A 16276-nucleotide genomic window follows, 5' to 3' on the forward strand; every position below is an offset into this window, starting at 1 on the left:
CTGGGGAGTGGGGTTTTCCCCACCACGAGGGCCGTGCTCTGGGGCGTGTGCACATCACTCCGCTGCCCGCTGCCAGGGGCCAGCAGGGTGAGAAAACCCTCATGTAAATCTCGCAGCCCCCGACCCCACCCCGCCATCCGGGGCCCCTTCGCAGACTCAGTGCCCGACTCCTGCTCAGGGAGGAAGCATCTTTATTGGTGGAATCGGGCGTTCCCTTCTCAGACCCCCAGGTCTGTGGCGGCGGGGGCTGGGGCTGGGGCAGGGACTGGGCCGTCAGCACCGGCTACTCCGGAACGGTCAGCAGCAGGAAACCCTGGGGGTGGAAGCAGAGACACTCCCCATCTGAACCTGGCACCCACCGAGCCTGCCCTCTCCAGGCTACTCGTCCTCGGCGTGGTCCGGGACGGCAGAGTCAGGGGCCCGCTGGATGAGGGTGGTGAGCCAGGGCCGTGACTGGTTCAGGTTTGGCTGTGCCCTGAGCCGACGGGCCCACCTTGCCGGGACCTGCGGCCTCACTTCTGGAGGGTCCCCTATAGTGGGTCCCTCAGCCCCTCTGGCATATGTCAGGGTCTCCCCTCTGCCAGGCCCCCCTGGCCTGAAGCTGGCGTTACAGGATGCACCTGCTGCTGTCCCCTCCCGCCCCTTCTTCACAGCAACTTCTGGTGCTTGAAAGCGGGTTCCTCATGTTTCCTGAGCGCAGGGACTGGGAGTGTCCTGGGTCTCGGCTCGGGCGGAAGCCGAGGGTCCTGAAGCTTGCTTTCTGGGGTCAGGTAGGGCTGGGTGAGATCCGTGGGCCTAACAGTTCTGTGTTTGCAGCTCGGGGTGGGGGGGGCGGGAGGGAGTGTCTCTATCCCCTTTTCGCAGACTGGGACAGCAGGTTTAGCAAGGCGCAGTGGTTCTCTCTGCCTCTGCCCTTCCTGTTCTGCCCTTTAAGGTGGGAGACAAGGAAAGGAAAGGGCCCTCCCCGCTGAGCCTGCCTCTCAGAGTCCCCTGCAGTGGGAGGGGAAGGCAGCCGAGTGGGCAGGGCCATGCTGCCGGCTGCTCAGAGGCAGCGGTGGCCTGGGGCCCTCGGTGCCGCCTCCTCTGGACTCTGGGTGGGAGCGTGGCAGTGGGTGGTCTGTCTGCTCTCTGCCGCATCTTACCTCCCAGACGGCAGGGGCCGGAGGCAGAGCACCCGAGGTCTGGGGGCTGTGTGACCTGGGCTTTGACGTCAGGTGAAGCCCGGTTGGAATCCTGCTCTGGCCGCTCTGAGGCCGAGTTCCCTCACTTGTAAAATGGGAGGACCAGGGGTCGGAGTTGGGGTGCAGCAGGTTAAGCCGCTGCCTGTGATGCCAGCATCTCATATTGGAGTGCCTGTTTGAGTGCTGGCTGCTCTGCTTCCCATCCAGCTCCCTGCTAATGCACCTGGGACAGCAGCAGAGGATGGCCCTGCCACCCATGTGGGAGACCCGGATGTGGCTCCTGGCTTCACAGCCTGGCCCAGCCCCAGCCATTGCAGCTATTTGGGGAGTGAACCAGCAGATGGAATATCTATGTCTCCTTCTCCCTTTCTCTCTGTCACTCTGACTTTCAAGTAAACAAAACAAATCTTTAAAAAACTGGGAGGGAGCCGGCGCCGTGGCTCAATAGGCTAATCCTCCACCTTGCGGCGCCGGCACACCGGGTTCTAGTCCCGGTCGGGGCGCCGGATTCTGTCCCGGTTGCCCCTCTTCCAGGCCAGCTCTCTGCTATGGCCAGGGAGTGCAGTGGAGGATGGCCCAGGTGCTTGGGCCCTGCACCCCATGGGAGACCAGGAAAAGCACCTGGCTCCTGGCTCCTGCCATCGGATCAGCGCGGTGCGCCGGCCGCGGCGGCCATTGGAGGGTGAACCAACGGCAAAAGGAAGACCTTTCTCTCTGTCTCTCTCTCTCACTGTCCACTCTGCCTGTCAAAAAAAAAAAAAAAAAAAAAAAAAAAAAAAAAAAAAAAAACTGGGAGGGAAAATGGCACCAGCTTCATGGTGCTAACTGCAGGCCCCTGTGGAAGGCGTGGCCTGACTGCCCAAGGGGTCCAGGTAGCCAACTCCCTCGTCCGTGAGTGGGGGTCTGCACCCAGGCTGGCTCTGGGCAGGAGGTGAGACAGGGAGGCAGAGGCCTTGGCACGCGGCAGTGCTGCTGCTCCCCGCAGGACGGGCTCCCACCCGCACGTGTCTCGGGAAGCGCCTTTCCCTGGCACCTACCTGGGAGAGCACCGCCTGGGCCTGCTCGAAGGAGACGCCCTTGATGTTGGGCAGCGGGAGGCCTTGGTCTCTGAGCCGCTCTGCAAGAAGGGAGGGCGGAGGACTTGGGGACTCTTTGAGGACAGGGCGGGGCTGGGCCAGCTGCCCAGAACAGGAAAGGGACTGGTGTGCCCCCTTCCCTTCCTCTTGCTCAGGGGGTCCCTGAGGTGCAAGCAGCTCCCAGCGGGGAGCCGGCCTCTAACAGGCTCCTCTGTACCCCTGTCTGGGCCGTCTCCCCAGGGGACCTCCTTCCTGGCGGCACTGTGAGGGGGTTCAGTTTGTGGAAGGTTTCCTAGGACGCTCTTGACGAGTTTGGTTTTTCTTAATGGAGGAAAATGGCTGAGAACATCCCAGGATGTGTCCGCGTGTGGGCAGACGTGGAAGCAGTGGACATTTGATTGTATCAATACCCACTGCTAGGTCAGAGCAGGAGAATATTCCAGATTTATACTTACTGATCAAATACATGGTAAAGAATGCCTAAAGCAGGTTTCTGGTAAGTTGGTGAATTGGAGAGCTGATCACTTTGTAGTTTGCGTTTCAGTGGATTAACCACTGGGTGGGTTGGTTTCCAGCAAACTGAATTTCCACGATTTTCCCTCGAGGCCCGGCCTGGGCCTCTGCTGCCCCCTGCTGGCCTGATGTGTCATTCCAGGGTGCAGGAAAAGAGCTGCCTCTGGGCTCCCATCACCCTCAGACCTGGCTGAGGCCTCTTCCTGGCCCCTGCTTTGCATCTGAGCCCGCCTCACCGCTAGCTGGGCCAAGAACAGCCCCTCATGGGCCACCCCACCCGGATTTCAATCACTGGCTCAAGCTCGCGTCCCTCGGCTGTGCCCAGGGGCACTCCCAAGCCCACCCGAAGGGGGATAGGCAGAAGCAGCTGTCCGGGGCACCCCCAGGCCATGTTTGCCGCTGCACCCAGGACCCGTGGGCACAACAGAGAAGGAAAGAGGCTCACGGTTGTGGCGGGGCAGAAACGTCCTGCTCAGGAGCTCTGCAAGCGGAGCCCGTAGCTGTGTCTCCTGCAACACGGAAGGAGGACAGCACGGTCACAGGGCTGTGCGGGCAGGTTCTGACCACAGGAAGGGGGTCCCCTGGGCAGGTGCCCACAGGGGCGAGGAGTTCTGGGGGCGCCACTTGTGAACTGGACCCACTTTGGGGGCGAAGGGCCTGGGAACCTCGGGAGCTTGAACGAGAGACACTGCCACCCACTTGGCACCCTGAGGGCCAGCCTGGGCAAGAGGAAGCCCGTGCAATGTGGCCCCCAGGGCCCGCGCCTCGCAGGGACCAAGCCCCCAAGGGGCTCTCTAATGGGGCAGGGGTTGTGTCATTGCCTCTGTCACTGTGCTGGGGCGTGAGTGCCTCCAAGGTAGGGACACAAGGTTAGACACGAAGTAGGTACTTAGTGGCCGGTGCTGTGGCACAGAGAATTAAGCCACTGCCTGCAGTGCTGGCATCCCATATGGGTGTCAGTTTGAGTCCCTGCTGCTCCACTTCCCATCCAGCTCCCTGCTAATGAGACTGGGGAAACAGCCGAAGATGGTCCAAGTGTTAGGACTTGCTAGGCCGTTTGGGGCAGACATAGTTAACGTCACACCTGGCAAACCAAATCCTAGTTAGGAATGACCCTGAGGATGTTGTGACAAAGTTTTAATGGCCTAAGTTTTATTCCCCCTCAGGGGGCATCTTAGGGGGCATCAGACCAGTCCTGGGCCCCGGGGCTGATGAGAGCACACATAGCAGTTGATAACACCCATCACCCATCGGGGGTGTCCTGCACGGTCAGGGCCACCTCTTGCTGTGGACGTGGGGTTTTGCACACGACTAAAAAGGCAAGCGTCTGTCCCGGGGGCTGAGCTTTCTCCCGACCCAGCTTGCTGTTCCAGCGGACTTCTTACCTGCCCCCCCCCCCCCCATCTTTTCTCTGCTATCCTGTTTTTGGTGAAACTCTCCTTGGCCGGTTGCCCCTTTGTCTTATCGGGGCTGAAAGCTCCAATAACCTACGCCATGTGCTTGGGCCCCTGCCGCTATTGTGGGAGACCCGGATGGAGTCCAGGCTCCTGCTTTGGCTGTTGTGGCCATCTGGGTGCTCAGAAAACACTTGCTAAGTGTAGGAAAGGATGTAGTGGGCAAGTGTGAGCCCCAGAGGCTTCCTCCCCCACCCCACGCCCCGCCCCAGGGGGCTGTGGGGGCTTCAGGGCACAGTGAGGTCAGGGATACCGACCCGGCCAGGTCAGGACCTCAGAGAGGCCAAGGCTGAGGGCAGGGACTCACCTGCCCCCCGAGGCCCGTGGGGAAAGTGCCCAGGATGACTGCGATGCTGGCGGGGAGAGGAGATGGCACTTTAGGCTGGGACAGCCGCTCGGGGTGCAGAGCCCTGCGCCCCTCCCTCACACCCGCCCACCACCCGCTCTGTCCGGTGGCCGTCTTGTCTGTTCCCAACATCCCAAACCCAAGACGTTACCTGTTTGGAGCGAACTGGAGCTTTAGTTCCTGATTCTGGGAGGCAAACACAGGCTCGGAAAGGAGTTGCTGTGAGGAGGCGGAGTTAGGTCGGCAGGGCAGGGGGTTTCTGCTCCAGCCGGGGGGATGCTCACCCCCCGCCCCAAGGCACACGGGCTGGGGGGGTGGCATCTGGTCCCTGCCCCCATCCCATGATGCTGTGGGCTGCAGCCGCTGCGTGCCTGGAGAGCAGACCTTGCACAAGTGTGCCTGGCTGTGGGTGTGCTGGGCGCAGGGGAGGCCAGTGGAGCCCCAGCCTTTTGGGATGAGCATCCCTGGGCCCAGAGTCACCCTTGCTGGAGGCCCTAGGACCCCTGGCCTTGAGAGGGTGCCGCTGGGCCTCCACCAGTCATAGTCGTAGATGTGGGTCACCGCCAGCCAAACAGGACCTGATTCTTGGCCACGGGATCAGGCAACTACGCCCCCAGTACCCTGCTGACCCCTGGATGCCACCTGTGTCACCATGGTGGGTGACCCTCCTGCCCCCTTACCCTAGGCAGGTACCCTCCCAGTTTCCAAGTCTGTGGAATGCGCAGGAGGAGTCCCAAGGGGCTCAGGGTAAAGTTGAAACCTGGGGGAGGGGTGCATCTCCCATGGGAGGTAGGGGGACACAGCCAGGCACACTGAGGCCGGCCGGGAACCCTGCTGTCTCAGCACTTCCTCCCGGGCTCTCCGTGCAGCGTCCAGGGCAGACAGACCCAAGTACCCAGTGTGGCTTGAGCCCAGGGGCCGGAGGGCAAACACATGGCCCGCCGACTGGGCCCTTGGGGAGCACTGGGGTGACCTGGGCGGAACCGGCATTCAAGTGCTTGAACGTTGTAGTGGCCGGCACGGCTGTCAGGGCGTGGACTGATTGAAGGTGAGGAAGAAACACCAGTGCCCCCCATGACCCTGCCTTGGAGGGGCCCCTGCAGGGAAGCAAATGAGCCCCCTTCACGGCTCACTCACCCAGAAAACCGAGACCGAAGAGGTGTTGCTAGGCCCTGGCAGCACCAGCGAGCCCGGCTGCACGACCGTGAACTTGTGGCCATCAAAGTGGACGCTGGGAGGATGAGGGGTGCTGATGGTCAGCCCCACGCCCCCTCTCCACTGATGAGAGGCCTGCACAAGGTCCTAGGGGACGAGGTGCGGGCGGGGAGTCAGGGCTCTGGGTTTTCACCCTGGCTCTGCGGCCATTTGCTGTGCAGCCCTGGGGAGGTTGCTTCCCCACCCTGAGCTGCTTCAAGGTGGGGTTACTGCCTGCTGTCCTGAGCACACGTGGCAGGTAAGAGCAGAGCGACTGGGGACGAGAGTCCAGCTCTGCTACCTGCAGCTGCGTGGCCCGAGGCAAGCCTCTGACTCGTCCCGTGTCTCAGTTTTCACACTGAAACAGGCGTACTAGTTGCACCTGTTCCATAGAGGCGCAGTGAGGGTTTAATGAGTCGGTTATTTGAAGCGCCTAGAGGAAGGCGGGTCAGCGGTGGTGCTTGCCGGGGGTGGGGGGCGGGGAGGTGTGCTCTGGGAGGCTCTGGAGAGGGAGCGTTGAGCAGGTTTGAACCCTGGTTCTGCCACTTCCTGGGTAGTGCGGGCTTGGGCAAGGGGATTCACCTGCTGGGTGCTGTGTTTGAATTTGCTCACCCGTAAGAGGGGGTGACGGTGCGGGGCTGGTGTCACTGTCCACTGTCTTCTCCGTGAGCCGGGCACAGCAGTGACAGCCACACAGCCCTGGCCCCCGGGGCTGTGCAGGGAGCTCAGTGCCTTCACGGCACCGTCTCACCGGATCTTTACGACACCCGCAAAGCAGGTGCGGGGACGTTTGGAGCCCACAGCAGGAAACTCTGGTCCAGTGGAACACACCCAGGCGGCCTCCCGGCCCAGTCACATCACCCGCAGCCCGCGGTCTCCCCGGGCCAAGCGCTGGAGGAGGGGTCAGTGACACCCCACACCCACCTCGGACCCAGGCTCCAGCTCGCTCGGTGACAGCAGCTGCAGGAGGCCGGCCGCCTGGAAAGGAACAAAGTGTGCATCGGCCGTCAGAACCCGCAGGTCTGCGCTGGCAGGAGACGGAGGGGCAGCTGGATGTGCTGCTCACACGCCGGCCTGTTACAGCACGGGAGGGGCCGTTCAGCTGCCTTCTCTTTGTGGTCTACCTGGAAAAGTTCACCTTTTATTCTTGCATGATTTTTCTCCCAGCATTTTATCCTGGAGTTTCTATATATACAGCAAAACTGAAAGAACATTATAGAGAACATATGTGGTTGCTCACCACCCAGATTCGTCTGTTAACATTTTTATTTTTCTTTCTTTTTTTTTAAAGAATATTTATTTATTTATTTGAGAGGTAGAATTACAGAGGGGGAGAGGGGAGAGGGGAGAGGGGAGAGGATCTTCCATCCACTGGTTCACTCCCCAAATGACCACACTGGCCGGAGCTGCGCCTATCCGGAGCCAGGAGCCAGGAGCTTCTTCCAGGTCTCCCACGTGGAATCGATTTACCTTACATATGTCAGCACTTAGAATTCCTCTCAGTGTGTAACAGCCTTGAATAAAAATACATGCACTCTTGGGGCAGGCACTGTGGCGCAGCAGGTGAAACGCCCTGGCCTGAACCGGTTCAAGACCTGGCTGCTCCACTTCCGATCCAGCTCTCTGCTGTGGCCTGGGAAAGCAGTGGAAGATGGCCCAAGTGTGTGGGCCCCTGCACCCATGTGGGAGACCCAGAAGAAGCTCCTGGCTCCTGGCATTGGATCGGTGCAGCTCTGGCTGTTGTGGCCAACTGGGGAGTGAACCAGCAGATGGAAGACCTCTCTCTCTCTCTCTCTCTGCCTCTCCTTCTCTCTCTGTGTAACTCTACCTTTCAAATAAATAAATACATTTAAAAAAAATAAGAAGGCCGGCACCGCGGCTCAATAGGCTAATCCTCCGCCTAGCGGCGCCAGCACACCGGGTTCTAGTCCTGGTTGGGGCGCCGGATTCTGTCCCGGTTGCCCCTCTTCCAGGCCAGCTCTCTGCTGTAGCCCAGGAGTGCAAATGGAGGATGGTCCAAGTGCTTGGGCCCTGCACCCCATGGGAGACCAGGAGAAGCACCTGGCTCCTGGCTTCGGATCAGCGCGGTGTGCCGCGGTGCAGCGGCCATTGGGGAGTGAACCAACGGAAGAGAAAGACCTTTCTCTCTCTCTCTCTCACTGTCCACTCTGCCTGTCAAAAAAAAAAAAAAAAAAAAAAAAAAAAAAAGGAGGAACAACAAAGAGGTATGGGTGTTCAGGAAAGTCTCCCCAGGTGAGGGCATTTCTGTGTCGGGTTCTAAAGGTTGGGTAGGAGCTCTCCAGGTGGGGTCCACCCAGAAAGGACCTTTCCCCACCTGCACCCTGGCCTCTCCACGTGAGAGACAGTGGTGACGTTCTGTCCCACACCCCCTTCCTCGAGCACTCACTGTGGAGTCCTGGGGGTCCGCGTGGGTGTCCTCGCTGGAGTAGAGGCAGGACAGGATGTCATTGTAGACGTCCACCCAGAAGACCAGGTCTGCCACGCTGCCCTGGCTTAACCTCGGCATGGGCTGGGGGACGGGGCGGTCAGGCCTTGGGGCTCTCTCTGGCCCGGGGCTGCAGCGGGTCACGAGCTCCCGAGAAAGAAGGGGGATGGAGCTCAGTGGGGGCAGCTCCCCAGCTAGCGCTGGCCTCGAGTGGCTGGCCGCGTCCACCCTCCCAGCAGGGCCTCACCACTCGGCTCGCCGTGCCCACCCTCCCGCCAGGGCCTCACCACTCGGCTCGCCGTGCCCACCCTCCCGCCAGGGCCTCACCACTCGGCTCGCCGTGCCCACCCTCCCGCCAGGGCCTCACCACTCGGCTCGCCGTGCCCACCCTCCCGCCAGGGCCTCACCACTCGGCTCGCCGTGCCCACCCTCCCGCCAGGGCCTCACAGCAGCGCTGCCGGATGCGCAGTGCACCTGCAGCACGTGTCGGTTGCGGAGACTGAGGCCCAGAGGGGACGTGACTCACTGAGATCAGGTGAGAGGCAGACAGGGCCACATTCCCGCCCCCTCCATCCTGCCCACCCTCCTCCTGTCACTCCCCGGGACAGCAGCCGGGCAGACACGGCCGGCCGTGCTTTCTCGCAGCTCTGTGCCTGCCCCAGGCCCTCTGGTCAGAGCCTGGCCTGGCTCGCTGCCCGTGCAGCGCCCTGGCCTCTCGCCCTCCGGGCCCCCTGAGCCGCCCCTTCTCCTCCTTGGCTGCCTCCTTCCTCCGTCGCTTTTCTCCTGTCCAGAGAAGCCCAACCCCCCTCCCCCAGCAGCCCTGACAGTGGGCACGGCACACACAGGGTGCCTGCAGCTGCAGCAGGGGCCGGCTCACCAGGGCGCGCATCAGGATGGCCTCCTCCGTGAACTCCGTGGATGTGATGTAATACTGGAAGTCGTCCTGGCCCCAGCCGGTCGGGGCTGCAGGGGGGACATGAGACGGGCTCAACCTGCACTTCTCCCTCCCAGCTTATGTAATGTTGTCATTGTATTAAAGGCCACACACACACACAGATCTTCCATCTGCCGGCTCACTCCCAAATCCCCACAACAGCTGGGGCAGGACCAGGCTGAAGCCGGGAGCTAGGTGCTCTATCTGGCCCTCCCACATGGGTGGCAGGGACCCATGTCCTTGTGCCATTGCCTGTGCTTCCTGGGTGCTCATGAGCAGGATGCAGGATTGGAAGTGGAGTGGCCAGGACGTGGGTCAGGCCCTCTGATACACGAAGGAGTCCCAAGCACTTCACCACTGTACCAAATACCAGGCTCTCTCTGCTTAGCAAGAGGTTCCTTGAGCACCAGGCTTGTGCTTCTTGTAACAGCGAACGTTCACGGAGCGACAACTTTGTGCCAGGTTATGTGTATTATCACAACAGTGCAACTCTGTGGGCCTATGATTAGTCCCGTTTTACAGACTGGGAAACTGAGGCTCAGGGTGGGAAACAACTTAGCAAGGTCACAAGCTACATCATCCCTCCCGCCACTGCACTGAAAGCCAGCTACCCGTGGGCAGGGTGCGTCTGTCCTGTTCCCCTGTATTCCCAGGGCCTAGAACAGCGCCTGGCTCCAAGCAGGGGGAGGGCAGGCCAGTCCCGCCCTGGCCAGCAGCAACGTACGCAGAGTGCTGTGTAGGAGGTCTGCCAGCAGCAAGTTGAGCAGGCTCGTGGCCTCGGGACACACCTGCAGGGAAGGCAGGAGGGGCCTCAGCGGGGTCAGGGTGAGGTTGCTGCCTCTGGGGTCCCCTCTCTCCCAGGAGGCCGGGCAACTCACCATCTTCTGTAGGAGGAAGGGCAGTGTCTCGTCCAGGACTCCCGACACCAGCTCCAGAAGCTTGTTCACCATGAGGGAGTCCGTCCTGGAGGAAGGGGACAGGCCGTGGGGTCTGACGCCCGGGGGGGAGCCGCGGCCGGTGCAGCGCACAGGCCCAGAGCAGCCGCTTCCTTCCGTTTCCCCGCTGGCCTCTGCGCCCCCTCTTCTCCGTCGCCCCTCCTTTCCATTTCTGTCTCTCTCTACCTGCTGCTTGCCCTCTTGCTTTCTCTGACTTTCTCCTCTCTCTCGCTTTCTAAAAATTGTATTTACTGGGGCCAGCGCTGTGGTGCAGCAGGTTAATCCTTCACCCTGCAGTGCCGGCATCCCATATGGGCCCCGGTTCTAGTCCCGGCTGCTCCTCTTCCGATCCAGCTCTCTGCTATGGCCTGGGAAAGCAGTGAAAGATGGCCCAAGTGTGTGGGCCCCTGTACCCACGTGGGAGACCCGGAAGAAGCTCCTGGCTCCTGGCTTTGGATCGGCCCAGCTCTGGCCATTGTAACCATTTGGGAAGTGAACCAGCAGATGAAGACCTTTCTCTCTGTCTCTCCCTTTCACTGTCTGTAACACTACCTCTCAAATAAATAAATAAAATCTTTAAAGACATTATTCACTTAGCAATTGAGATGGAGATCCCATCCACTGGTTCCGTCTCCAAAGGCCTGCAATGGCCAAAGCCAGGGGCCCAGGAATCAGAGCAGGTCTCCCGCATGGGCGGCAGGGACGCAAGCACTTGAGCGGCACCTGTTGCCTCCCAGGCAGTGCATCAGCAGGAAGCTGGGATTGGGAGCAGAGCCAGGCCTTGAACCAGGCCCTCTGCTGTGGGACGTGGACATTCCGAGTGGCATCTGAGCCTCTGGGCCAAACGCCCGCCCCTCCCCTCCCTCTCTGCGTTTCTCCCTGATTCTCTCTGCTTCTGTTTGTGAGCGGAGTCTGGGGTTTCCGAGCAGGGAGAGGTCACGCAACGCTTCCTGGAGGAGGTTTAGTGCTGGGTGCATGTGAGAATGACAGCTGGTGCCACCTTCCGTGGCAGACTCTGCACTGCATGGCTCACACGGCCAGCCCCCCCCCCCTCCCCCCCGCCAGCCCTGCGCTGGCTCCCTCCTGTGAGCGATCTCATTTTAATCGAGAGGAACTGAGGCTCCCAGACGTAGGTTAGCTTGGCTGGGGCTCTGTTGTTAGGAAGGAAGCAGCCAAGCTGAGGCTTGCACCTGCATGGATGAACGTGTTCAGTGGTGACATCCAGCGTGAGGTGGGACGTGCTGATGGTAACAAGGGCGGTCAGTGCCCCTGGAGAGGACTCTGGCCCCGGTGAGATTCAGCGAAGGATCCGTGTGGGAAGGGCTGGCATCCAGGCCAGCCACGGGGACGGGAACGTGGGGGCACGGGTACTCACTGCTCCAGGACCTCGATGCTCAGGTACCCAGGGGGCGAGTGGCACTCCTCCAAGGCCACCTCGGTCCTGTTCTCGCTCTGTTCCAGCCGTACTCCGATGCGAATGTTCTTAATGACCTTGAGCCACAGGACCCTGTGTGGGCAGTGTGTCTGGGTTGGCTCCAACCCCAGGCTCCAGGCTGAGGCCAGAGATGGCCAAGCTGGTAGCCGGCAGCTGCCTGGCAGCTCAAATGAGAAACCGAGAGACTTGGTTAAGAAGAGGGAAACCTGGAAGACCTAACAACACAGGCCTGCGTCCCCACAGGTGGTGAACTTGGGCTCAGGTGCCCTTGAGATGGCCGCTCGTGCTCCAGTACAGGGTAGTGAGTGTTTAACGCCAAGCAGAGTACTGTCCTGGGTCCTGGGCCCTATCAGAGAGGTTTCTCGGGGCCGGCACTGTGGTGCAGTGGGCTAAGCCTCCGCCTGCAATGCCAGCATCCCTGTTGGGTACTGGTTCGAGTCCTGGCTACCTCACTTCCTACCCAGCTCCCTGCTAATGCCCCTGGGAAAGCAGGGAAGGATGACCCAAGTCCTTGGGCCCCTGCACCCATGTGGGAGACCTGGAGGAAGCTCCTGGCTCCCGGCTGCTGTGGCCATTTGAGGAGTGCACCAGCAGGTGGAAGAACTCTCCCTCTCTGTTTCTTCCTTTCTATCTATAACCCTGACTTTCAAATAAACACATAAATTAAAAAAGGGAGCGATCTGCTCTCTGGGCGCAGCTCGCTAGTTAGACTGGGAAAGGCGTATTTGTGAGGACGGCAGCAGTGGATATGTCGTCAAGGCGGCAGCGAGAACTCCAGCTGCGCGTGCACTGGGCGGCGCGCTCCTCTGTGGGCTGCGTGCTTGCAGCCCCGGGTCCTCACGGTTAGCCAGCGTTCAGGATTCTGCTGGTGAACTCTCACATCAGGACGGAGCTTGGCTTATACCCATTTTATAGATGAAGAGACCGAGGCCCAGGGAATAGATGCCCCTTGCTCAAGGACTCCAAGGCGAGCTTGGTGCAGACCATCTCGAAGCCCTACCCCTGCCCGCCTTCGGTGCCCCTGCCTTCATTCAGACGGGACGCACAGCCCCTGGCTGTTACCTGAGCCTTTGCGGCTGACTCCCTGCGTGATTCCAGATGGGCCCCTCTCCCACTGTGTGCCTCGGTTTCCCCTTCAGTCAAAACAGTTCTAGACACGCCCAGGTGGGAAGGATGACGTTATCCTTCAGGCTGGCGTGTGTCCAACACAGCTCTTGCTGGCTGTGCTGGCTGTGCCGGCTGCCCGGGCCCAGGTGCGCGGGGACTTACCCCTGGAGCGAGAGGTACAGTTTGCAACGCAGCGTCACCTGCATCAGGCTGTCACTCAGGATGTGCAGGGTGACCTCGGGTCCCCTGGCATCTTCTACGACCAACCTGTGAGAGGCGCAGGGGGTGTGGGTGGCTCGGTGGGGCCCCTGTGACTGAGCTGGTATGCACCAGCCGGAAGCTGCATCAGAAGCAGAGTCAGGCCTGGCACCCAGGCACTCCGATATGGGATGTGAGCCTCCCAGGGGGCATCTCCACTGTTGCACTAAATGCTGCTTCTCTCGATTGTTTGAATTTAATTTACTTGAAAGGCCATCATGTGGTCTCCCATGGGGGTGCAGGGGCCCAAGTATTTGGGCCATCATGCTTTGCTGGAGCTGGATTGGAAGTGGAGCAGCCAGCACTCAAACAGGTGCTACAACACGGGATCCTGGTGTCATGGCGGTGGCTTAGCCCGCTGCACCCGCCCCCGCCTTGATTTTTAGGTGTTGACGATTCATTACAAATATTTCGGGGTAGACATTCAGCCAAGCAGTTCAGATGTCTGCAGCCCACATCAGAGTACTTGAGTTTGATTCCCGGCTCTGGCTCCTGACTCCTGATACCTGCTAATGCACACCCTGGGAGGCAGCAATTATGGCCCAGGTCCTGGTCCCTGCCACCCACATGGGAGACCTGGATGAAGCTCCTGGCTCCTGGCTTCAACCTGGCCCAGCTCCAGCTGTTGTGAGCATCTGCGGGAGCGAACCAGTAGCTCTGCCTCTCCCCCTCTGTCTCTGTCTCTTTGCCTCTTAAATAAATACATTAAAAGCAAACACTGCTATGCAAGTTTATAACATCCAGGCATTGCTGAAACGTGGAGGGCGGCAGAGGTGCCAGGCTGAGATCCCCGGCCTGGGCGTGGAAGGTGTCAGTGGCTTGGCCAGGCAGAGGGACCATGCACTTGCAGGTGCTCCGAGGGCGCATGGCCCTGTCCGAGGGGAGAGGAAAGGCCCGAGGTGGCCCCGCGGGCACTCACCTGCCTGCCTGGAGCAGCTGGCTTGGCAGAGGGCCACTCCTCCCGGAGAGGAGGTCCCCGACGAGCGACAGGTCCAGGCCACCGTGCCTGTGGGATAGGCGCTCTTTGACGAAGGGGAGGTGATCCAGGGCGGCGGCCCCTTTCCCCGGGGGCCCCGTCACGGGCATCTTGGCCAGGCGGTGCAGGATCTGATTCTCCGAGAGCAGATCGGAGATTTCTGCGGACACAGACGCCTCCTCAGGGAGGGGTGGGTTCCCCCGTCCTGCCCCACCGGTCCCTGCCTGGAGGCACTGGAGCCCCGCGCAGCAGCAGGTCCTCCTTAGGGATTCGGCGGGGCTCTGGGGACAGGAGCACGGTGGCGCCTGCCCTCCGCGGTGCGGTCAGTTGGGGAAGCGGTGAGTGGGGCTGGAGTGAGGGGGCTGAGCGTCTGCTTCAGACAGGTGGTCAAGGAGGCCCTCTCTGTGGAGGGGGCGTTTGAACTGAGACCTGAATGAAGCGGAAGAATTCATTATGGAGAGGTCTGGGGAGAGAGCGAGGTAGGCAGGCGGGCGAACAGCGCACGAAAGGCCCTGAGGTGGTTACCAGACTGGCGAGTTTTTAAAGCAAAGATCAGTGAAGCCGGAGTGTGGGGAACAGGGAAGGAGCTGGACGGACAACAAGCAGCTCGGCCAGGTTAGGGAGAGGGGCCGGCGTGGTAGCGTAGCAGGTGAAGCCGCTGCCTGGGTGCCGACATCCCAGATGGCCGCCAGTTCGAGTCCTGGCTGCTCCACTTCTGATCCAGCTCCCTGCTAATGTGCCTGGGAAAGCAGCAGAGGATGGCCCAAGTGCGTGGGCCCCTACACCCATGTAGGAGACCCGGATGGAGCTCCTGACTCCTGGTTTTGGCCTGGCTCAGCCCTGGCTGTTGTGGGCATTTGGGGAGTAAAGCACAGGAGGGAAGACTCTCTCTCTCTCTCTCTCTCTCTCTCTCTCTCTCTCTCTCTCTCTCCTTCTCCCTTTGTAACTGTGCCTTTCAAATAACTACCTAAATAAACCTTTTTTGAAAAATAGTTAAGGAGAAAGGAGGACAGACGGGACAAGAGGCACTGAGCACTGGACCAGAGGCTCCGCCCGGGGCTGTGGCAGCCTTGGGACAGAGGTTGCTTCTGCCTGGGGCACTCAGGAGGGGCTTTCGGGGGGAGTGGGCCTCCCCTTGTTGACAGGAAGGTCTCTGAGGCAGGAGGAAGAGCAAGAACGAAGGAGGCCCTGAGAAGTCCCAAGGGGTGGGCACTGGGGAGCCAGGGCAGGTGCCAAAGCAGGGGAGGCTCAGCCCTGGGCAAGGCAGGTGCATTCCGGGCTGGAAGGGGTGTCCAGAGGAGCAGCCTTGAACGGGAGACAGTGCCATGTCTGCCCCCTGGCTTTCCCCCGGGTTCCCACCTCCCGCCGCTTGCCCCTTGAGCCTTACCTGTCTCCACCTGGTCTTTGCTGATCCGTAAGAACAGGCTGTGGGCCTCTCCTTGGGTGTGGGGCAGCTGCCAGCATAGCAGTGAGCCCCAGAGCAGCAGCAGCATCCTGTCCGGGACCTGGGGACACAGATGTCCTCAGAGGGCCTCACCGCCTGCTGTCTCCCTGCTCTGCCTTCTAGAACCCTCGCTCCCGCTTTTGCCGCTGCCCCCAGCCTGGAATGCAGCCCGCCCTCCCCACACCCCGCACAGCGCGGGCAGAGCCACGGCCCCTGGAGGGCCCACGCTGACTTTGGCACCAGGTGGGCAGCCCTTCACTGAGTCCTCACCACCATGGCCTGGGATCATTGACGCCAGGCCCATTTTACAGATGATGAAACTGAGGCTCAAAGGGAGAAAGGAGTTGCCCCTGGTGACAGTGAGTGGCAGAGCTGGGATTTGAACCCAGGCTTGCCCGGCGCTCAGAACCTGTGGACCACATCACATCACTGCAGATCCTCACAAAATACTGGGGAGAGGCCCATGGTGGCCTCGGGTCCTCACCTCTCCCAGAATGCGGCCACTGGGATCTCGCTGGACTCTGTGTCCAGCTTCCCAGGAAGACACTTTAGTGCCCTGAGCCGGGGTGGGGGGCCAGCCCTGGGCGGGGAGCCCGGCCTCCTGCTCCGGGCTCTCCGTGGAGGTGGGGCTGTGGGCAGGGCTGGCCAGGGGCTTCTGGCCAAACTCACAGGACCCATGGGGAGGGGTGGCGCCTGGGGCAGGCTCAGGGGAGGTGGGCGGGGTCCTATGGTTTTGGAGCGGGGCCCTTCTCTTTGGAACCACATCAGAGCTGCTGGCCTGGGGCAGGCCCCAGTTCTTGGCTGCTAATGACAAGATGTGGAACCAGGGCAGGTGAGGGGCAGGCGTGGGGAGGCGGGGCAGACAGCTGCGGCCGTCCCCCACGCCTGTTCTTCAGCCGTGATCTCTGCTGCGGTATGGTTATGGAGGCCAGGACCCCTGCGGGCCCGGCTCTGGCCCCCATGTTGTTCAAGTCGCT

The 16276-nt window shown here is 61.0% G+C and overlaps 1 protein-coding gene across 1 annotated transcript; it reads right to left on the reverse strand.

The window, feature by feature from the left end:
• Positions 1-175: 175 nt before the first annotated feature.
• LOC103348203 (uncharacterized) lies at positions 176-15575 on the reverse strand. The gene is made up of 16 exons (XM_089309032.1): positions 15570-15575; positions 15243-15360; positions 13799-14015; positions 12784-12888; positions 11455-11586; positions 10023-10107; positions 9869-9932; positions 9088-9173; positions 8172-8357; positions 6689-6742; positions 5708-5872; positions 4722-4789; positions 4532-4577; positions 3216-3279; positions 2219-2298; positions 176-313 (listed from the first exon to the last, which is right to left on the reverse strand). Exons 1-16 carry the CDS (start codon positions 15573-15575, stop codon positions 284-286), a joined length of 1506 nt encoding a protein of 501 aa, XP_089165158.1. The 3' UTR covers positions 176-283.
• Between the last annotated feature and the right edge of the window lie 701 nt (positions 15576-16276).

This window comes from Oryctolagus cuniculus, chromosome 11, assembly GCF_051225735.1.
Source record: "Oryctolagus cuniculus isolate XC-2025 breed Fujian yellow rabbit chromosome 11, ASM5122573v1, whole genome shotgun sequence".
Lineage (NCBI taxonomy): Eukaryota > Metazoa > Chordata > Mammalia > Lagomorpha > Leporidae > Oryctolagus > Oryctolagus cuniculus.